At 45.0% G+C, this 23,793-nt stretch overlaps 2 protein-coding genes across 2 annotated transcripts; both read left to right on the forward strand.

Annotated features, from left to right (window-relative positions):
• Nucleotides 1-8,187: 8,187 nt before the first annotated feature.
• LOC132206373 (ferritin, heavy subunit-like) lies at nt 8,188-10,578 on the forward strand. The gene is made up of 4 exons (XM_059640432.1): nt 8,188-8,289; nt 9,367-9,513; nt 10,056-10,181; nt 10,432-10,578. The coding sequence occupies exons 1-4, from the start codon at nt 8,188-8,190 to the stop codon at nt 10,576-10,578; spliced, it is 522 nt and encodes a 173-aa protein (XP_059496415.1).
• Nucleotides 10,579-15,000: 4,422 nt separating this feature from the next.
• Nucleotides 15,001-17,397, forward strand: LOC132206460 (ferritin, middle subunit-like). Its single transcript, XM_059640642.1, has 4 exons — nt 15,001-15,102; nt 16,219-16,365; nt 16,897-17,022; nt 17,251-17,397. Exons 1-4 carry the CDS (start codon nt 15,001-15,003, stop codon nt 17,395-17,397), a joined length of 522 nt encoding a protein of 173 aa, XP_059496625.1.
• The last annotated feature ends 6,396 nt before the right edge of the window (nt 17,398-23,793 follow it).

Genomic DNA, 23,793 nt, shown 5'->3' on the forward strand with positions numbered 1-23,793 from the left:
GTGAAATTGTCAAGTTCTAGCTCAACTCCATCTCGAGTGCACGGTTCTAGTAGGTTCAATCCAAAGATGCTTATGCACAAAATTTCTGGAATGAACCTGGGCAGAAAGTTAATTGGCTCCGATGATAATCGTTTTCCCAAGTCCCTCGATGTAGAAGTGGACGGGATGTCTGTGCTTGAAATTTACAAGTGGATTCATGGATTTGATAGGGTAGATAGAGAGATCTTGCTTCTTTTCAATTCGCATCCAGGACTGAGAGGGGGGAATATGATTACATTCCTAGCAGTAGAAGTAAATCATCCACGATAAAGCAAAAAACAGCTGCTTTTTGGAAAGGATAATATGTGAATGAGCAGTTAGATATTTATTCGGTAAGATGTTGATGTTGCCAATCACTTTCCCATTGGAACATATAACGAAACAGGTAGATGAGAGTAAACCGGTTGATGTGGTGCATATGGATTTCAGCAAGGCGTTCGATTAGGCTCCCCACAGTTGGCTGTTGTACAAAATGCGGAGGAATGGGATTGTGGGAGATATAACAGTTTGGATCAGAAATTGGCTTGCTGAAAGAAGACAGCGTGGTGGTTGATTGGAAATGTTCATCCTGGAGACCGGTTACTCGCGGTGTACCGCAAGGGTCCGTGTTGGGTCCACTGCTGTTTGTCATTTTTATAAACGTAGAAGGATGGGTTAGTAAATTTGCAGACGACACTAAGGTCGGTGGAGATGTGGGTAGTGACGAAGAATGTTGTAGGTTACAGAGAGACGTAGATAAGTTGCAGAGCTGGGCTGAGAGGTGGCAAATGGAGGTTAATGCGGACAAGTGTGAGGTGATGCACTTTGGTAGGAGGAACCCGAAGGCAAAGTACTGTAAGATTCTTGGTAGTGTAGATGAGCAGCGAGATCTCGGTGACCATGTACACAGATCCTTGAAAGTTGCCACCCAGGTTGACAGGGTTGTTAAGAAGGCAGACAGTGTTTTAGCTTTTATGAATACAGGGATCGTGTTCCGGAACCAAGAGGTTATGCTGCAGCTGTACAAAACTCTTGTGCGGCCGCACTTGTAGCATTGCGTACAGTTCTGGTCACCGCATTATAAGAAGGATGTGGAAGTTTTGGAAAGGGTGCAGAGGAGGTTTACTGGGATGTTGCCTGGTATGGAGGGAAAGTCTTACGAGGAAAGGCTGAGGGACTTGAGGCTGTTTTCGTTAGAGAAAAGAAGGTTGAGAGGTGACTTAATTGAGGCATATAAGATAATCAAAGGGTTAGACAGGTTGGATAGGGAGAGCCTTTTTCCTAAGACGGAGACAGCGAGCACGAGGGGCATAGCTTTAAATTGAGGGGTGAAAGATATATGACAGATGTCAGAGGTAGTTTCTTTACTCAGAGAATAGCAAGGGTGTGGAACGTTTTGCCTGCAACGGTAGTAGATTCACCAACTTTAAGTACATTTAAGTTGTCATTGGACAAGCATATGGACGTACATGGAATAGTGTAGGTTAGATGAGCTTCAGATCGGTATGACAGGTCGGCACAACGTCAAGGGCCGAAGGGCCTGTACTGTGCTGTCATGTTCTCTGTTCTATAACATAAAAGATGAATGCATTTAAGATTATTTTCATTAGAAGGGTGATGGGGTCGGTGGGGAACCTGACTGAGGTCAACAAAATCATGAGAACTATAGACAAGGTGAATAGCAAGAAGCTTTTTCCCAGAGTCGGGGATTCAATGACTCGGAGTCATGAGTTCAAAATAAGAGCAAAGTTTCGAGGGGATTTGGTTAGATTGCCTACAATGTGGAAACAGGCCCTTTTAGCCAAAAATGTCCACACTGGCCCTTGAAGCATCCCACCAAAACCCCCCACACTTCTGAACCCTACGGGCAATTTATCATGTGGATGTGTGGCAAGCTCTTTCCGCAGAGGTTGAAGGGTGCCTGGCACACGTTGCATGTGGAGGTGGGAGACGAAGTCACGCAAGTGTCTTTTTAAGATGTATCTGGACAGGTACATGGATGGGCAGGGAGCAACGGGATACTGACCCTAGAAAAGAGATGACAGACGTCAACAGGATCTCGATCGGTGCAGGCTTGGAGGGCCAAAGGGCCTGCTCCTGTGCTGTGATTTTCTTTGTTCTTAAGTGTGCAATCAAGATGGTGACCAGGTTAGTTTCTGATTGAGGAGTGCCATTGATTAACATCAGATATGTTTCCCTTTCCTGCCTTTCTCTTCCCCCACAGTTCTCTTACTTTGACCGGGATGATGTTGCCCTGCGTCACTTTGCTGAGTTCTTCAAGGAGCAGTCCCATGAGGAGCAGGAACACGCTGAGAACCTGATGGCTTTCCAGAATAAACGTGGGGGCCGAATCCTCCTGCAGGACATCAAGGTTGGATTCCAAAGCCTTCTGTTTGCAGCTTTTCGTGAAATACCACTCAATTGTGGCTAGCTCAATCTGTTTAGCTTCAGGACTGAACAAATGCTGTATGAATGGGAGGGTTGCTCACCACAATAGGATTCCCTTCACTAAAAGGAAACACTTTTGCACTTGTGATTGAACAACAGTTGGCAATTGTGATAATCCAGTATTCTGGATGGTGAGTAAATATCAGTGTCTAACGCTGCTTTGGACAAGATGAGGTGTCAAAAGGGAAAACAGAAATCTTTCAGGTGTGGAAAGCATCAGTATGAAGCCTTTATACATCTAAAGATGTTTCTGATGCCTTGAGATCACTCTGATCACAGCATAGCAGGATCTGTTTAGAAATGTCCCCTTCAAGAACAGTACCAAATACAGCAGGTGTTTTACCAAGGTCAAGTTGGCCTGTAGTACCTCCCCTACAATGATGAGGGATAACTAACTGATCAGATGTAGACTAATGATACAACTGCCTGCTGAGCTGTGCTTTCTGTTCCTGCTTCCCTCCCTCCAGAAGCCAGAGCAGGATGAGTGGGGCAATGGTCTGGAGGCAATGCAGAGAGCTCTGCAGATGGAGAAGGATGTGAACCAGAGTCTGCTGGATCTGCACAAACTCTCCTCTAGCCACACTGACCCTCATGTGAGTTTGTAAACTTTTCTCTCTCTTTCTTGGAAGAAAGTGGTGTGTTTGTGCACTCTCTGGGTTAAAAATCCAATTACCTTCTCCCAGCCTCCTGCCGGCTGTTAAAACCTTTCAAAGGCATCACCTACGTGGACCTCCACGTGGTGGTGATGGTCACATCTGTCATGGGAGGTCACTTTCAGACTGCTTTTTGATCCTCTGGACTAATTTTGTCTTCCAGCTGTGTGACTTCCTGGAGAGGCACTACTTGGATGAGCAAGTGAAGATGATCAAGAAACTGGGAGATCACATCACCAACCTGAAGAGACTGGGAGCCCCTGACAATGGCACGGGAGAGTACCTGTTTGATAGGCTCACACTCAGCTGAGTGGGGTCAATAATATCTGTTGTACATGGTGACCTCATTCTCGTGAATGGCTTTGGTTGTGCTCTGAGCAAATAAAAGCAGTGTTCACCATGGAACTGAGTACTGTGTCACTTCATAGCTGCTTCTGGTTGCTGTTTTAACAAGTGATCACAAAATGGATTTTGTTCTTTGACAACCTTTTGATTCACTGCCTGCCCCAGTTATTGGCTCGGTGTTTGCTTCTGCTGAGCGTCTGTCTGTAGGGATTGAGTGGGCAATCTTGACCTTGGAAATGCCACAACTGGCAAACATCTGCATTGCAGACAATGCCACAACAAAATCTGTCCTCCGCTTCCCCAGGACAATTTTTCAGGACCAGCTTCTGGTCAAAACCATGACTGAAATCTGTCCTGTGCCTAAACAATTGGCATTGCCAAGGCCTGTCCATTCACTCAATCTTCAGCATTTTTGGAAAAACCAAGCTGACACTGGAAACCAGGAACAAAAGCTGCTGGGAAATCTCAGGTTTGGTAGTGAGAAGTGTTGAACAGAACCGGGACATGAGACACGTGTTTATCTCTTGACTGATTTTGTTGCCAGGCCATGAGGTGTTTTCCACCTACTTGTTCTCTTGCTTAAATTCTACTGACTTTAATAGGTCACAAAATTCCTCATTAGAAGAATATAAAGTTGACCAATCATGCAAGGTACACCTGCTTTTTTGCAACTGTTTACCATTTACATGTTTCCTGAGCGAGAGAAGTGGTTTCTCTCGTATGTCCTTTCCATTCAGTAGAATGAAAGCTCTGCTTTCTCCCTGACAATGCTAATGACTATGGCCTCTATTAGGCAATGAAGCAGTGCCCACCTTCTAAAGCATCTGCTGTAACTCCTGTCCTTGCTCTGCAATGCAAAGGTGACAAATGCTGAGGACACCTGGTGAAAATCAAGCTAAAAACAAAATACCACTTGCAGAAGTCAGTAGTTACAATTTCCTTTACATTTAATTGTGAAGAAAATCAGCTTTCTGATGTAATCTGGCCTCCATGTGGCTCCACACACGCTGCATTGGGTCTAGCTCATTGCTGTCAATCACAATCAGTCACTGGTTTCTAATGGGTGACCACTGACAATTCCTTGACAGGATAAGGATGTCACTGACCAGGCAGCATTTATCCTCTCTCTGAACTGCCCATGGGACAATTAGTCACCCACAGTGCTTTAGGCTTGGTGTCATATACTGGCCAGACCAGGTAAGGATGGCAGTTTGGCAGTTCCCTTCCCTGAATGACTTCAGTGAAAAGGATATTTTATTCAGACTAGGAATTGCATGCTCATTTTTAGGTTCTTAATGCCCGAAGAGAGTTGTTCAGACAGAATCAGGACAATGGGCATCAGTCCAACACTCCAGAAGCTTAAGAGTTGCCAGCTCAGAGCAGCCACGAGATTCACTCCTTCCACCACTGACACACAGGGACTGCAATGTGTACTATCACCAAATGTTGTAGAAATCCACCAAAGCTCCTTAGACAACACCTTCCAAAGCCCCCATTACTTGCCATGGGACAAGGGCAGCAAATACATGGAACACAACCGCCTCTAAGTTCTACACCAAACCATTCACCATCCTGAGTTGGAAACATGGTCCCATTCCCCCAGGTTGCTGGATCAGAATCCTGGAATTCCCTCCCTAACAGCATTGGGGATCTGCCTACACCAAATGGGCAACAGCAATTCAAGAAGGCAAGCCACCACATTCTCTCATCTAATGTTAGGCCTGATCTCCGAGGGTTTCAACTACCTCTGGCTGATGGTTCTTTTGTGAAATTGTCAAGTTCCAGCTCAACCACAGCTGGAGTGCTCAGTTCTAGCAGCTTCGACCCAAAGATGGTTATGCACAGAATTTCTACAATGAACTTGGACAGAGAGCTGGTTCATTGATGATAACGGTTTGTCCCAGTCCCTCTGTGTAGAAGGTTAAGGGATGGCCGTGTTTGAAATTTCAAAGAGGATTAATGGATTTGACAGAGTGAACAGACAGAATCTATTTCTTGTCTATGGTCATTGAGGACTGTGTGCAAAATAGGATTATAGTTTTCACATTTCAACAAAATCATCCAGGATAATGTCAAAAACAGCTTCTTTGTGGAGAAGATAATATGTGCACGTGCTGTTAGATATTTATTGGGTAAGGCTTGACTTTGACAATCACTTTCTAATTTCAACACTAAAAATATGTGAATAACACATTTTGTTTGAGAAACATAGAAAGACAAAACAGGCTCAATGTTACAAATCTGATGTGAGTACAGGAGCAGAGAGACTTTGGGTTTCAAGTATGTGATTATCTGAAAGTGACCAGCCAAGATGAAGCTGTTATTGAGAAGGCTGAGGTGAACCAAGCATGTGGATGAGGGAAGGGCAGTTGACATGGTGTACATGGACTTCAGTAAAGCCTTTGATAAGGCTCCACATGGTAAGCTATTGGAGAAAATACAGAGGCACAGGATTGAGGGAGATTTAGCAGTTTGGATTAGAAACTGGCTTTCTGTGAGAAGGCAACGAGTGGTGGTTGATGGAAAATATCCAGCCTGGAGTCAGGTCACTCGTGGTGTGCCTCAAGGATCTGCTTTAGGACCACTGCTGTTTGTCATTTTTATAAATGACTTGGACGCAGGCATAGGTGGATGGGTTAGTAAGTTTGCAGATGACACTAAAGTCGGTGGAGTGGTGGACGGTGTGGAAGAATGTTGCACGTTGGAGGGAGACTTGGATAAACTGCAGAATTGGGCTGAAAGGTGGCAAATGGAGTTCAATGCAGATAAATGTGAGTTGATTCACTTTTGGGGGAATAGCAGGAAGGCAGAATACCGGGTCAATGGAAAGATTCTTGGCAGTGTGGATGTGCAGATGGATCTTGGTGTCCATGTACATAGATCCCTGAAAGTTGTCACCCAGGTTGATGCTGATAAGAAGGCTTACCGTGTGTTAGGTTTTATTGGTAGAGGGATTGAGTTCCGGAGCCGTGATGTCATGCTGCAACTGTACAAAACGCTAGTGCGGCCTCATTTGGAATATTGCGTGCAGTTCTGGTCACCCCATTACAGGAAGGATGTGGAAGCATTGGGAAAGGTGCAGAGGAGATTTACCAGGATGTTGCCTGGTCTGGAGCGCAGGCCCTATGAAGAAACGCTGAGGGACTTGGATCTGTTCTCATTGGAGAGAAGTAGGCTAAGAGGGGATTTAATAGAGACATACAAGATGATCAGAGGATTAGATAGGGTGGACAGTGAGAGTCTTTTTCCGAGGATGATGACTTCAACTTGTACAAGGGGGCATAGCTACAAATTGCGGGGTGATACATTTAAGACATTTGTCAGAGACAGGTTCTTTACTCAGAGAGTGGTAAGGGCGTGGAAAGCCCTGCCTGCCAATGTAGTTAACTCAGCCACGTTAGGGGCATTTAAACAGTCCTTGGATAAGCATATGGATGATGACGGGATGGTGTAGGAGGTGGGGCTTGGATTAGCTCACAGGTCGGCACAACATCGAGGGCCGAAGGGCCCGTTCTGCGCTGTATTGTTCTATGAACCTTGTGTTTTCAAATTGAGGCATCGAGTATAAAAGCAACGAATTGATGTTACACCTCTACAAATCATTGGTTAGACCACATTTCAATTATGTACTCAGTTCTGGGCGTGGCATTCAAGGAAGGACAAGAAGAACCTCCAAAAGAGTTCAAAGGAGATTTATCAGAATGACCCCAGGAATGAGGAATTTTAGATACACGGAAAGATTAAGGAAAATGGGGTGAATTTCCTTGCAGGTGACCTTATTGAGAGGTGACCCTGTTGACGTGATCAAAACTATGAACAATTTTGATAGAGTAAACAGGATATTCTGATTTCAGCAGTTGACTTGTCAGTGACGAGAGTTCACAGTTTGTCAATAGGGGAGATCAGAGTGAAATGGGAAGAAACCTCTTTGCTCAGAAAGTTGATCCCCTAACTCATTCCCATCTTCCCTCTCTCTCTCCATACTCTTTGATCCCAGCAGCCCTCAAAGCTACACCCAACTGCTCCTGGAAAACATTCAAAGTTTTGGCCTCAAATGTTTTCTGTGGCACAGAATTCCACAGGACCCCCACTCTCTCGGTGAAGAGATTTCTCCTCATCTCAGTCCTAAATGTGTCCTTAGGCTGTGACCCCTGATCCTAAACTTTTCCATCATCAGGAACATCCTTCCTGTCTTTTCCACAGCTGACACTATGACAATTTTCGATGACCCCGAGCCAATTTCCCACCTTTCTTTCCCAAATCCCAGCACAACAGGCTGAGAAACTGACACTCCCCTTCCTCAATGAGTCCCTTGTGCAGTTGATCACAACCACCATAATTTAAAAACAAAACGAGCAATCTTTTCTCAAACCATATTTACTTCTTTTAAAAAAGAACCAAATGACCCATGACCTGAGTGAGTGGTGCAGAAGGTTTGAGATGCCGAATGGCCTCCTGCTGTTCCAATCACAGAATAACCATCCAGACCTGGCTCTCATCTCCACCTCTGATCAGCTCTGCTTAACACACCCTCCCCCTCTCTCTCATTGGTGCCTCTATGCATGGGTGGTTCCTGATTGGCTAGCAGCAACTGTCAGTCATCATCAGTTCGGTCTCCCTCTGGGTGAGTGCCGGTTGTCTCAGGAGTAGAAACACAACAGCTTTGGGGATTGAGGCCTTTGTTCCAGAGTTGTCCTTGTGATTGTGAGCAGGAATAGTGAAGATGGCTTCCCGAGTGTGTCAGAACTACCACAAGGACTGTGAGGATGCTGTTAACAAGCAGATCAACCTGGAGCTCTATTCCTCCTATGTTTACCTCTCCATGGTGAGCTTTGTGGAATTGAAGCCTGTGTGATAAGTGTTGACCTGTTTGGGGTTTTTATGCTGGGTTAATGACTTAGCCGTAGCATGTATTGTTTTCTGTGGCCCTTCCCCTGATGCAATCTCGTGCAAGTCCTAACACTGACTCTCTGTTCAGGTTTTGAACACTGTCTTAATATACAACTGGCTCCTGGGTGTGGATCCCCAGTTGTCCATCTTGGGACAGTGTAGCCCTTGGTGATTGTTTTCATTGAACTCTGGAGGGTTGAGCTGGTTTTGCTGATAAATTTAACTTGGTTATATCCCTTTTTCTTCAGAAAACCTTCCCTGGTAGGACACAAATGTATCCTTTTGTTTGAACCTTGCCCCATTTGCCAGACTGGCTTATGTTCAAGATCTAAAGTTCCCTTAACTAAAGACAGCAACTGCTGGAAATCAAACAGCAACAAGAATAGCTAGAAAAGTTCTACAGATCTGCAAGGAATGGTGGAAGAAATCCGGTCAAATTTTGGGTCCACTGACCCTTGCTCAGTGTGTTTTGTGAGCTATGAAAAGTGGCACACACTTGAAATATTAACTCGTGTACAACAAAGCAGTTAGAATTCTGTGTGGAGTGGGTGGTAGGACACTAGGGTTATTCAGGTGGGTGATGGTGATAATGAGGCTGCTGACTGAGATTTCTGGCTGTGTTAATGACTGACTGCATTATTCATAGCATTTCATTCAGTTGGATAGGGGCCTAACTAGTCTCCACCTCGCGAACAATAGTGTTTTATCACCTGCAGAACAGGGATATCTAATAGCTATAGACAGCTGTCCCCTTCATTGTGCACCATGCCACACTCTATCGCACCATTTTAGCAAAACACAGGTGAGGGATTGCATTTGGTTTTTGTTCTCTATTTCCAGAAGTCTGGCTAAGTATCTGTTACATGGGTTATAATCCATGGAAGGTGACTTCCTGGCTCTCTCTAGTTTTGCCCACTTAAATGTGGAGTCAAGATGGTAACTGGGTTAGTATCTGAGAAGAGGCATTGATGTATTTCAGACATTTCCCTTTATTGCCTCTTTCCCCCGACAGGTCTCTTACTTTGACCGGGATGATGTTGCCCTGCGTCACTTTGCTGAGTTCTTCAAGGAGCAGTTCCATGAGGAGCGGGAACACGCTGAGAAACTGATGGCTTTCCAGAATAAACGTGGAGGCCGAATCCTCCTGCAGGACATCAAGGTTGGATTCCAAAGCTTTCTTTTGCAGCTTTTTGTGAAATACCACTCCATTGTGGCTAGCTCAATCTGTTTAGCTTCAGGACTGAGCAAATACTGTATGAATGGGGGGGTTGCTCACCACAATACGATTCCCTTCACTAAAAGGAAACACTTTTGCACGTGATTGAACAATAGTTGGCAATTGTGATAATCCAGTATTCTGGATGGTGAGCAAATATCGGTGTCTACCGCTGCTTTGGACAAGATGAGGTGTCAAAAGGGAAAACAGAAATCTTTCAGGTGTGGAAAGCATCAGTATGAAGCCTTAATACATCTAGCAGATGTTTCCGATGCCTTGTGATTACTCTGATCACAGCATAGCAGGATCTGTTTAGAAATGTCCCCTTCAAGAACAGTACCAAATACAGCAGGTGTTTCACCAAGGTCAAGTCGGCCTGTAGTACTTCCCCTACAATGATGAGGGATAATTAACTGATCAGATGTAGACTAATGATACAACTGCCTGCTGAGCTGTGCTTTCTGTTCCTGCTTCCCTCCCTCCAGAAGCCAGAGCAGGATGAGTGGGGCAATGGTCTGGAGGCAATGCAGAGAGCTCTGCAGATGGAGAAGGATGTGAACCAGAGTCTGCTGGATCTGCACAAACTAGCCTCTGGCCACATGGACCCTCATGTGAGTGTGGTGTATTAAATCAGGGATTTTGAATTAAAAACAGGGATCAGACACTTGGTCCTTTTCGTTAGCCACAAGATCTCCTTTGACATTGTGGAGGGTTTTCTTGGGTTATACCAAGATCATCCTGTTTCTAAAACTGAGCACTTTCTCGAGTGTATTTGGCAATCTCCATGACATCACTTCACTGTTTGGTCTCGCAAGCTGTATTTTGTTGGATTTAACCAGTTCCCCTCTTTGCTTTCTCCAGCTGTGTGACTTCCTGGAGAGGCACTACTTGGATGAGCAAGTGAAGATGATCAAGAAGCTGGGAGATCACATCACCAACCTGAAGAGACTGGGAGCCCCTGACAATGGCATGGGAGAGTACCTGTTTGACAGGCTCACACTCAGCTGAATGGGGTCAATATCTATATCTGTTGTACATGGTGACCTCATTCTACTAAATGACTAGTTGTGCTCTGAGCAAATTAAAATAGTATTCACCATGGAATTGAGTACAGTGTGTAATTTCCATAGCTTCTGGTTCTTGGAGCTTTTTGTGCTGTCATGTCTGATCATCAATCCTTTGTTCTTTGTGACATCCTTTGATTCAATGCCTGCCCCAGTAACTTGCTCAGTGTTTGATTCTGCTGTGTCTGGGGATTGAGTGGGCAATCCTTTTATTGGAAATTCCATAACTGGTAAGGTTGTTGACAGATAAGTCAGCATTACTGACATCTACTCGCAGGGACAAGTTTGCAGGACCAGCTTCCAATCAATGCACTGACTGAAATCAGTCCTTTGCCTAAAGGGTAGGCACTGATCTAATGCACTGCCCTTGGTCATGTGTTTGGGTCTCTTTTTAAATAAGCAGATTCTGGAAACCAGGATCAAAACCTGCTGGGAAATCTCAGGTTTGGCAGCATTGGGAGGGAGAAGGGTTGAACAGAACCTGGCCATGAGACACGTGATCATCTCTTGTTTGATTTTGTTCCCTGACAGTGAGGTGTTTTCCAGCAATTTGTTCTAATGCCTTGGTGTTACTCATTTTCGTAAATCGTAAAATTCCTCCTCCCAAAGAGTAAGATAGAATGCTTTTCCGCAGTTTTTTTCTTTGACATAAGCAATTGCTTATTGCACTCTTCCCTGAGCTAGGGAATTAGTTTCTTCAGTATCTCCTTCTTACATGTAAGAGAAAGGAAACATCTACCTTGTCTTACAATGCTAAAGATGATGAGGAACTGCGTTGGGAATGAAGCAGTGCCCCCCTTGTTGCCTGTGTGATAATTTCTATTATTACCCTGCAACGAAGAGGTGACAAATACTGAGGATGCTTGGTGCAAAAGCAAGCTAAAATGCAACGAGCATATGCAGAAATCAGCAGTTTCAATTTTCAAGCAGATCAGATCGCCTGCTGTCGACTGGCTGATCTGTGACTCCACACAGTGCACGCTGGGGGCCTAATCACTATCAATCAGCCCTGAATTACAATGTGACTGGTTTGTGTAAGTGCTTTAACAGGATCAGGCTATCACTGACGGGCAGCATTTATTATCCATCTCTGATTACCCACCCAGCCCATGAGTAATTCAAATTAAACCCCTTTGCTGTGGCCGTGGGGTTACACATAAGCCAGAGCAGGTAAGGATGGCAGTTTCTTACAAACAAGGACATTAGTGAACTAGAAGAGGCTTGTTTGCACCATCACTTCTGGAATGAGAATGATGTGCAGGAAATTCAGTGATGTCAGACAGAATCAGGAAAACAGGTAGCAGTCTAACACTACAGAATGTTGACAGCCTCCAGCAAACGAGCAGCCACTTTAGTCAATCCTTCCACCACTGACATACGCAGAGACTGCAATATATACCATCTACCAAATGCTGTAGGAATCCACCAAAGCTCCTCAGACAACTTCTTAAAACCATAACTACTTTCCATCGGACAAGGGCCGCAGAAATGTGGGAACACCATGCCTCTCCACGTTCTACACTAAGCCACTGCTCATCTGGCGTTGGAAACATAGCCCCACATTCCCTCCCTAACAGCAGTATGGCTTTGCCTACACCAAATGGGCAACAGTAACGCAAGAAGGAAAGTCACCACGTTCTCGAAACTAATGTTAGCCCTGATCTCTGAGGGGTTCAAATACCTCTGGATGGAGAGGTATTGGTGAAATTGTCAAGTTCCTGTTCAACCACAGCCGGAGTGCACAGTTCTGGCAGGTACGACCCCGACAATGGTCATGCACAGAATTTCTGGAAGTAACCTGGACAGAGAGATGGTTAATTCATCATAATGGCTTGTCCAGTCCCTCTGTGTAGAAGGTTAAGGGATGGCTGTAACTGATATTGTTCAGAGGACTAACGGATTTGACAGGGTAGAGAGGAAAGAACCCATTTCTTCTCAATGATCATCTCGGACTGTGCGTAGAATGGGATGACAATCTTCACATGAGAACTACATCATCCAGGATCATGTCAAAAACAGTTACTTTGTGGAAAGGACAACATTTGCACGCACAGATATTTACTGCACAAGGCTTGATGTTGCCAATCACTTTCCAATTTCAAGACATGAAAAAAAAAATGAGTAATGCATTTTTGTCCAAGAAACACAGAAAGACAAAACAGGCTCGATGTTACAAATCTGATGTGAGTACAGGAGCTCAGAGGCTTTCGGTTTCAAGTATGCGATTATCTGAAAGTGGTCAGGCAGGATGAAGCTGTTATTAATGGAGATTGAGCCACCTATGTGAACCTTGTGTTTTCAAATTGAGGCATCGAGAATAAAAGCAATGAATTGATATTGCACCTGTACAAATCATTGGTTAGACCACATTTCCATTATGTACTCAGTTCTGGGCATGGCATTCAAGGCACGACATGAAAAACCTCAAAAGAGTTCAAAGGAGATTTATTAGAATGACCCCAGGAATGAGGAATTTTAGATACACAGAAAGATGAAGGAAAATGGGCTAAATCTCCTTACAGGTGACCTTGTTGACATGATCAAAACTATGAACAATTTTGATAGAGTAAAAAGGATATTCTGATTTCAGCAGTTGACTTGTCAGTGACGAGGGGTCACAGTTTGTCAGTAGGGGAGATCAGAGTGAAATGGGAAGAAACCTCTTTGCTCAGAAAGTTGTTCGGATTTGGAATGTGCTGCCTGGAAGAGTGACGGAGGTCGATTCCATGGGTGGTTTCAAAACAAGAGTTGGATATGTCCTTGGAAGTGACGAATTTAGAGAGGGACAGAGATAGGGCTGGAAAGTGGGACTAATCAGGTAGCTCTTTCAGAAGCTAATACAGGAACGGTGGGCTGAACGGCCTCCTGTTGTGAAGAACGCTCTGAATTTCCACCCAGGAAATTCTGAGAGTTTGGGGACGGGGTTTGAATTCCACCTGTACAAGGCACCTTTAATGTGGGAAAGCTGTTACACATCAGCAGAGACATGGTCCTTTACACAAGGTAGACCCAGTTCCACTGGCAAAGAAATGTTGACTGGGGATCCCCCCACTGCTGGCCAACACCCACTGTCACAGCCAACGATCGCACACACCTATCTTCCACCTGGATGGCCGCTGGGGACTGGTTTTGCATTGCACCTTATCAGGAGCCTCCCCTCGATCGTACCGTCCAGGGTGGCCCTGCCAGGAGGTGAAATCCTCTTCAGGTATCCCTCTCAGAACCAACAGAACACTCGAGGCTTTCCATCACTGCGAGGTGACAATCCACAGGCAGGAGCTGGAGGCAGGGAGATTCTGCTCAGGTACAGACCCGCCACAGAATCGGAGAATTGTTATGGCACAGCAGGAGGCCATTCGGTTCTTTGTGCCTGTACCTGTTCTGGTTGTTTTCTAAATCTGCCTGTAGAGATGATTTAAGAGCTCTGGATCTGGTAGGAACTTGTACCAAGGCCTCCTGGTCCACAGCTAGGGACATTACCCCTAAACCACAAGACCCTAGCTGCGCTGGTTGCAGAAACATAGGATCATAGAAAAGAAATGTTGAGTCGGCCATTCATCCCTTCCAGCCGGCTCTGCCATTCCATGTGATTGTGGCTGATTCCATAACTCGGCACCATATTCTCACCCTCTCTGCAATCCCCTTTGATCCAGCCCTCAAAGCTCTCCCCAATTCCTGTTTTGGCTTCAATCGTTTTCTGTGGCAGAGAATTCCACAGGTTCCACCACTTCGCCCCCCGAGGTGAAGAGATTTCTCCTCACCTCAGTCCTAAACGTATCCTTAGATTGCAAACCCTGGTCCTGGCCTCCCCCATAATCAGGAACATCCTTCCTGTCTTTTCCACAGCAGACACTGTTATAATTTTTCTATGACCCAGAGACAATTTCCCACCCTTCTTTCCCAAATCCCAGCACAACAAGCTGAGAAACTGATGCCCCTCTTCCTCATTGAATCCCTCGTGCAGTTGCTCACAACCACCTTAATTTTTAAAAAATGTGTAACTTTTTTGAAACCAAATTGACTTCTTTTAGAAAAGAACCAAATGATCTATGACCTGATTGAGTGCTGCAGAAGGTTTGAGATGCCGAATGGCCTCCTGCTGTTCCAATCACAGAATAACCATCCAGACCTGGCTCTCATCTCCACCTCTGATCAGCTCTGCTTAACACACCCTCCCCCTCTCTCTCATTGGTGCCTGTATGCAGGGGTGGTTCCTGATTGGCTAGCAGCAACTGTCAGTCATCATCAGTTCTGCCTCTCTCTGTGTGACTGCAGGATGGTCCCAGGACTATAAATACAAGAGCCTGTGGGAGAGAGAGACTTAGTTCTAGAGTTTTCTTGCTGCTTGTGAGCAGGAATAGTGAAGATGGTTTCCCAAGTGTGTCAGAACTACCACAAGGACTGTGAGGATGCTGTTAACAAGCAGATCAACCTGGAGCTCTATTCCTCCTATGTTTACCTCTCCATGGTGAGCTTTGTGGAATTGAAGCCTGTGCTATGATAGTGTTGACCTGTTTGGTTTTTATGCTGAGTTAATGAATTAGCTGTAACATGTATTATTTTCTGTGGCCCTTCCCCTGTTGCAATCTAGTGCAGGCCTTAACACTGACTCTCTGTTCAAAACCTGAACATTGTCTTCATGTCCAACTGCCTCCTGGATGTGGATGCCCAGCTTGCTGTCTCTGGACAATGTAACCCTTGGTGATTTTTCATCTAACTCTGGAGGGATGATGTGGTCTTTGTCAATAACTAAATTTTAAAATTGGTTGCATTCCTTTTCTCAACAAAAGCTTTCCCTGGTGGAAACTTTTCCTGACACAAATATACTCCTTTTTGTTTAAAACCTTGCCCCATTCACCAGACTGTCTTGTGCTCAAGATGTAAAGTTCCCTGAACTAAAAGAACAGCAGCTGCTGGACACTAAACACCAACAGAAAAGCTCTAAACATCTGGTTGAAAACCAAGCTCTGGGTCCACTGACCCTTTCTCAAGTGGCTTTGAGCTATGCAATGTGAGGAAAGAGGCACACTTTCACACTATGTATGTGATTTTTTTTTCTCTCTCTAACAAAGCAGTTAGAATTCTGTGGAGTGGATGGTAGGACACTGGGGTTATTCAGGTGGGTGATGGTGATAATGAGGCTGCTGACTGAGCTTTCTGGCTGTGTTCACGAACACATGTCCCTTCATTCAGTTGGACAGGGGCCTAACTGGTCTCCACCTCCTGAACAATAGTGTTTCTAACCTGCAGAGCAGGGATGTCTAATGTCTATAGATAGCTCTCCACTTCATCAGGCACCATGCCACATGTACTGTCTCTCTTTCTCGCTCACACAGGCCAGGGATTGCATTTGCTTTTTGTCCTTGATTTCCAGAAAGCTGGTGAAATATCTGCACAAAGGCTGCTTTAGTATCTGTTGTTTGGGTTATAATCCATGGAAGGTGACTTCCTGCTTTGCCTGTTTTTTTACCACTTAAATGTGGAATCAAGATGGTGCCCAGGTTATTTCCTGAGTGAGGAGTGTCATTCACGAATTTCAGACAGTTTCCTTTTAACCTCTCTCCCTCCCTCCCTCCCTCCACAGTTCTCTTACTTTGACCGGGATGATGTTGCCCTGCATCACTTTGCTGAGTTCTTCAAGGAGCAGTCCCATGAGGAACGGGAACACGCTGAGAAACTGATGGCATTCCAGAATAAACGTGGAGGTCGAGTCCTCCTGCAGGACATTAAGGTTGGATTCTGAAGCCTTCTGTTTGTGTAGCTCTTTGTGAGCAGCTACAATCGACTGGTATCTCCCTCTATTTAGCTTTAGCATTGAACAAATACTGTATGAAGGGGAGGTTGTTCTGCAAAATAGGCTTCCTTTAGGTGACAGGAAATAATCATCAATTGAGACTCACCAGAATAGTGAGTAGATATCAATGTGAATGACTCTCCTTTAGACAGACTGAGGGAACAAAAGCTGAGACAGGAAATTGTTGCAGTGTGGAAAGTAGCAGTGTCCAGCCTTTCAGAATCTAGAAGATGTTTCTAACACCACAATCGTGAAGCCTATTCTCTGCATGTGAATTGAGAATCGACATGAACAGTAGAATGTGTTTAGAAAATTTCTTATTCCCTCAGTACAAAATCTAGTTGTCTTGAACAAATTCAAGTTTGTTTGTAGTACCTCCTACAATGATGAGGGATAACTAACCGATGTAGACTAATGATACAACTGCCTGCTGAACTCTGCTTTCTGTTCCCACTTCCCTCCCTCCAGAAGCCAGAGCAGGATGAGTGGGGCAATGGTCTGGAGGCAATGCAGAGAGCTCTGCAGATGGAGAAGGATGTGAACCAGAGTCTGCTGGATCTGCACAAACTGGCCTCTGGCCACATGGACCCTCATGTGAGTTTGTAAACTGTATTCTCTCTCTTCCTTGGAAGAAAGTGATGTGTTTGTGCACTCTCTCTTGGTTTAAAAATCCAATTACCTTCTCCCAGCCTCCTACCGGCTGGTAAAACCTTTCAAAGGCATCACCTAAGTGGACCTCCACATGGTGGTGATGGTCGCGTCTGTCATGGGAAGTCACTTTCAGACACCTTTTTGATCCTCTGGATTAATTTTGTCTTCCAGCTGTGTGACTTCCTGGAGAGGCACTACTTGGATGAGCAAGTGAAGATGATCAAGAAGCTGGGAGATCACATCACCAACCTGAAGAGACTGGGAGCCCCTGACAATGGCATGGGAGAGTACCTGTTTGACAGGCTCACACTCAGCTGAGTGAGGTCAATAATGTGTCTGTTGTACATGGTGACATAATGCTAGTAACTTGGTTGTGCTCTGAGCAAATTAAAATAGTGTTCACCATGGAACTGAGTACTTTGTATAATTTCACAGCTGCTTCTGGCTCTTGGTATTGCTGTTTGACACCTGATCATTAATTCCTTTTCTGTTCTGATTACCCTTTGATTCAATGCCTGCCCCAGTCGTCTGCTCCTTTTCTCTTGTTTGTAGGAATTAGGTGGGCAATCCTCGCAGTGGAAATTCCACAAGTGTTCAATTTGGGTTTTTGGCTAGTAAGCAGTGTTGTATTGACTTTTTTATTCCAAACCAGCTTCTAGTCAATATCTTCAGTGAAACCAGCCCCCTGTCTCAATGTTAGACACTGCCCTTGGCAATGTTCAAGTCTCTTTTGTAAATAAGCAGGGGCAGGAAATAGCAGGTTTGGGGAGCATCTGTGGAGAGAACTGTTCTCAGTCCCAGGACCCAAGATACAGTCACATCTCGTGACAGATGTTGCCAGACCTGTGAGGCTTTCCAGCAATTTTTTTGTCGCACTTCAAATCTAGCAATTTGAGCATACTTTCACTCTTTTGAACAGGAATATATAGTGGAACATCCAGCATCTAAGATGCACTGATCTTTAGCACTTTAGATAAGCAATTGTTTCCAGAGCTGGGAAATAGTTTACTCTCTTTTGCTGCAGTGGGGGAAGGAGTAAGGGCACTGCCTGATTGTAGGAGAATGGCAAAATTTGTTTTCTCGTGTAGCAGTCTTTCTGCTTTTAGACAATGATCCTCATTATGTAATGCAGCAGTGCCCACCTTGGAGCCCCTGTGGTAGAACTTCTATCATTGCTCTGCAATGTAGAGATGCCAAAGGCTCAGGACACCTAGTAAAAATAAAGCTAGAATGCAAATGCCACTAGCAGAAAGCAGCAGTTTGTGTGCTTAGCAAGGAAATAAGCTCTCCTGATGTATGCTGACCGGCATGTACCTCCACCTGCAATGTGCTATGGCTGCCTAATTACTGGTGCTCAGGGGTGACAGTTTCCTTTATTTAAAGGATGAGGATGTCTCTGAGCTGACACCATTTATTTATCCATTGCTCATTGTCCCCAAGGCCAGGTCAGAGTCACACACGTGGCTGTGGTTGCAGCGTCATACGCAGGCCAGGTAAGGATGGGTTTTTGACACTGAATATAATGCTCCTCATCAGCTTCTTAATTCTAGAACTCCAGAGAGTTGTCGCACAGAATTAGGAGATCATTCCACCACTCCAGAAACTTGATGGCCTCCAGCAGCCACTAGATGCATTCTTTGCACCACTGACACACACGGAGTACACTGTGTACCGCCTCCCAAAAGCTGGAGAAATCCACCAAAGCTCCTGAGAATACTTTCCAAAGCCCTAATTACTTGCCATGGGAGAAAGGCATCTGATACAGGGGAAAACCACCCCCTCTAAGTTCTCCATCAAGCTACCTGCCATCCTGAGTTGGAAACACAACACCCCATTCTCCAGTGTTGGTGGATCAGAATCCTGGAATTCCCTCACTAGGAACATTGTGGATCTGACTACAGCAATTAAAGAAGGAAAGCCACCCCATTCTCTCATGGTGGGTGTGATCTCCGAGCGGGTCAAATACCTCTGGCTGGGCCGCCTTTTGTGAAATTGTCAAGTTCTAGCTCAACTCCATCTCGAGTGCATGGTTCTAGTAGGTTCAATCCAAAGATGCTTATGCACAGAATTTCTGGAATGAACCTGGGCAGAAAGTTAATTGGCTACGATGATAATCGTTTTCCCAAGTCCCTCGATGTAGAAGTGGACGGGATGTCTGTGCTTGAAATTTACAAGTGGATTCATGGATTTGACAGGGTAGATAGAGAGATCCTGCTTCTTTTCAATTCACATCCAGGACTGAGAGGGGGGAATTTGATGACATTCCTAGCAGTAGAAGTAAATCATCCATGATAAAGCAAAAAACAGCTGCTTTTTGGAAAGGATAATATGTGAATGAGCAGTTAGATATTTATTCGGTAAGATGTTGATGTTGCCAATCACTTTCCCATTGGAACATATGACCAAACAGGTAGATGAGAGTAAACCGGTTGATGTGGTGTATATGCATTTCGGCAAGGCGTTCGATTAGGCTCCCCACAGTAGGCTATTGTACAAAATGCGGAGGAATGGGATTGTGGGAGATATAGCAGTTTGGATCAGAAATTGGCTTGCTGAAAGAAGACAGGGTGGTGGTTGATGGGAAATGTTCATCCTGGAGACCGGTTACTCGCGGTGTACCGCAAGGGTCCGTGTTGGGTCCACTGCTGTTTGTCATTTTTATAAACGTAGAAGGATGGGTTAGTAAATTTGCAGATGACACTAAGGTCGGTGGAGATGTGGGTAGTGACGAAGAATGTTGTAGGTTACAGAGAGACGTGGATAAGTTGCAGAGCTGGGCTGAGAGGTGGCAAATGGAGGTTAATGCCGACAAGTGTGAGGTGATGCACTTTGGTAGGAGGAACCGGAAGGCAAAGTACTGTAAGATTCTTGGTAGTGTAGATGAGCAGCGAGATCTCGGTGACCATGTACACAGATCCTTGAAAGTTGCCACCCAGGTTGACAGGGTTGTTAAGAAGGCATACAGTGTTTTAGCTTTTATGAATACAGGGATCGTGTTCCGGAACCAAGAGGTTATGCTGCAGCTGTACAAAACTCTTGTGCGGCCGCACTTGTAGCATTGCGTACAGTTCTGGTCACCGCATTATAAGAAGGATGTGGAAGTTTTGGAAAGGGTGCAGAGGAGGTTTACTGGGATGTTGCCTGGTATGGAGGGAAAGTCTTACGAGCAAAGGCTGAGGGACTTGAGGCTGTTTTCGTTAGAGAAAAGAAGGTTGAGAGGTGACTTAATTGAGACATCTAAGATAATCAAAGGGTTAGACAGGTTGGATAGGGAGAGCCTTTTTCCCAAGACGGAGACAGCGAGCACGAGGGGCATAGCTTTAAATTGAGGGGTGAAAGATATACGACAGATGTCAGAGGTAGTTTCTTTACTCAGAGAATAGCAAGGGTGTGGAACGTTTTGCCTGCAACGGTAGGAGATTCACCAACGTTAAGTACGTTTAAGTTGTCATTGGACAAGCATGTGGACGTACATGGAATAGTGTAGGTTAGATGAGCTTCAGATCGGTATGACAGGTCGGCACAACGTCAAGGGCCGAAGGGCCTGTACTGTGCTGTCATGTTCTCTGTTCTATAACATAAAAGATGAATGCATTTAAGATTATCTTCATTAGAAGGGTGATGGGGTCGGGGGGGAACCTGACTGAGGTCAACAAAATCATGAGAACTATAGACAAGGTGAATAGCAAGAAGCTTTTTCCCAGAGTCGGGGATTCAATGACTCGGAGTCATGAGTTCAAAATAAGAGCAAAGTTTAGAGGGGATTTGGTTAGATTGCCTACAGTGTGGAAACAGGCCCTTTAAGCCAAAAATGTCCACACTGGCCCTTGAAGCATCCCACCAAAACCCCCCACACTTCTGAACGCTACGGGCAATTTATCATGTGGATGTGTGGCAAGCTCTTTACGCAGAGGTTGGAGGGTGCCTGGCACACTTTGCCTGTGGAGGTGGTAGACGAAGTCACGCAAGTGTCTTTTTAAGATGTATCAGGACAGGTACATGGATGGGCAGGGAGCAAAGGGATACTGACCCTAGAAAAGAGATGACAGACTTACACAGGATCTCGATCGGTGCAGGCTTGGAGGGCCGAAGGGCCTGTTCCTGTGCTGTGATTTTCTTTGTTCTTAAATGTGGAATCAAGATAGTGACCAGGTTAGTTTCTGATTGAGGAGTGCCATTGATTAACATCAGATATGTTTCCCTTTCCTGCCTTTCTCTTCCCCACGGTTCTCTTACTTTGACCGGGATGATGTTGCCCTGCGTCACTTTGCTGAGTTCTTCAAGGAGCAGTCCCATGAGGAGCGGGAACACACTGAGAACCTGATGGCTTTCCAGAATAAACGTGGGGGCCGAATCCTCCTGCAGGACATCAAGGTTAGATTTTGAAGCCTTCTGTTTGCAGCTTTTCGTGAAATACCACTCAATTGTGGCTCGCTCAATCTGTTTAGCTTCAGGACTGAGCAAATACTGTATGAATGGGGGGGTTGCTCACCACAATACGATTCCCTTCACTAAAAGGAAACACTTTTGCACGTGATTGAACAATAGTTGGCAATTGTGATAATCCAGTATTCTGGATGGTGAGCACATATCGGTGTCTAACGCTGCTTTGGACAACATGAGGTGTCAAAAGGGAAAACAGAAATCTTTCAGGTGCGGAAAGCATCAGTATGAAGCCTTTATACATCTCAAGATGTTTCTGATGCCTTGATATCACTCTGATCACAGCATAGCAGGATCTGTTTAGAAATGTCCCCTTCAAGAACAGTACCAAATACAGCAGGTGTTTCACCAAGGTCAAGTTGGCCTGTAGTACCTCCCCTACAATGATGCGGGATAACTAACTGATCAGATGTAGACTAATGATACAACTGCCTGCTGAGCTGTGCTTTCTGTTCCTGCTTCCCTCCCTCCAGAAGCCAGAGCAGGATGAGTGGGGCAATGGTCTGGAGGCAATGCAGAGAGCTCTGCAGATGGAGAAGGTTGTGAACCAGAGTCTGCTGGATCTGCACAAACTGGCCTCTGGCAACACAGACCCTCATGTGAGTGTGGTGTATTTAAATCTGGGTTTCTGAATAAAAACAGTGATCAGACACTTGGTCCTTTTTGTTAGCCACAAGATCTCATTTGACATTGTGGAGGGTTTTCTTGGGTTATACCAACATCCTCCTGTTTCTAAAACTGAGCACTTTCGAAAGTATTTGGCAATCTCCATGACATCACTTCACTGCTCGGTCTCCCAAGCTGCATTTGGTCAGATTTAACCAGTTCCCCTCTTTGTCTTCCAGCTGTGTGACTTCCTGGAGAGGCACTACCTGGATGAGCAAATGAAGATGATCAAGAAGCTGGGAGATCACATCACCAACCTGAAGAGACTGGGAGCCCCTGACAATGGCATGGGAGAGTACCTGTTTGACAGGCTCACACTCAGCTGAATGGGGTCAATATCTATATCTGTTGTACAAGGTGACCTCATTCTACTAAATGACTAGTTGTGCTCTGAGCAAATTAAAATAGTGTTCACCATGGAACTGAGCACAGTGTGTAATTTTCATAGCTTCTGGTTCTTGGAGCTTTTTGTGTTTTAATGTCTGATCATCAATCCTTTGTTCTTTGTGACAAGCTTTTGATTCAATGCCTGCCCCAGTAACTTGATCAGTGTTTGATTCTGCTGTGTCTGGGGATTGAGTGGGCAATCCTTTTATTGGAAATTCCATAACTGGTAAGGTTGTTGACAGATAAATCAGCATTACTGACATGTACTCACAGGGACAAGTTTGCAGGACCAGCTTCTAATCAATACACTGACTGAAATCATTCCTTTGCCTAAAGGGTAGGCACTGATCTAATGCACTGTCCTTGGCCATGTGTTTGCATCTCTTTTAAATAAGGAGATTCTGGAAACCAGGAACACAACCTGCTGGGAAATCTCAGGTTGGGCAGCATTGGTAGGGAGAAGGGTTGAACAGAACCTGGACATGAGACACTCAATCATCTCTTGATTGACTTTGTTGCCTGACAGTGAGGTGTTTTCCAGCAATTTGTTCTCATGCCGAGATGTTAGTGATTTTAGTAGTTTGTAAAATTCCTCCTTACAAGACTAAGATACAATGCTTTTCCACAGTCTCTTTTTTTCTTTGACATAAGCAATTGCTCATGTCATTGTTCCCAGAGCTAGGGAATTAGTTTCTTCAGTATTTCCTTTATACATGTAGGAGAAGGAAAAATCTACCTTCTCTTAGAATGCTAACGTCTAGGAACGGCCATGCGAATGAAGCGGTGCCCACCTCGTTCCCTGTGTGATAATTTCTATTATTACCCTGCAACGAAGAGGTGACAAATACTGAGGATGCCTGGTGGAAAATCAAGCTAAAATACAAATACCATGTGCAGAATCGGCAGTTCCAATTTTTACGTTTATTAATCTTCAGCAGGAGAGCTGATCTGGCTGACCTGTGACTCCAAACAGTGCACTGTGGGGGCCTAATCACGATCAATCAGCCCTGAATTACAATGTGACTGGTTTGTGTAAGTGCTTTAACAGGATCAGGATATCACTGACGGGCAGCATTTATTATCCATCTCTGATTACCCACCCAGCCCATGAGTAATTCAAATTAAACCCCTTTGCTCTGCCTGTGGCGTTACGCAAAGGCCCGATCAGGTAAGGATGGCAGTTTCTTACGAACAAGGACATTAGTGAACCAGAAGAGG

The sequence above is a fragment of the Stegostoma tigrinum genome, chromosome 38 (genome assembly GCF_030684315.1).
Source record: "Stegostoma tigrinum isolate sSteTig4 chromosome 38, sSteTig4.hap1, whole genome shotgun sequence".
Taxonomy (NCBI): Eukaryota; Metazoa; Chordata; class Chondrichthyes; order Orectolobiformes; family Stegostomatidae; genus Stegostoma; species Stegostoma tigrinum.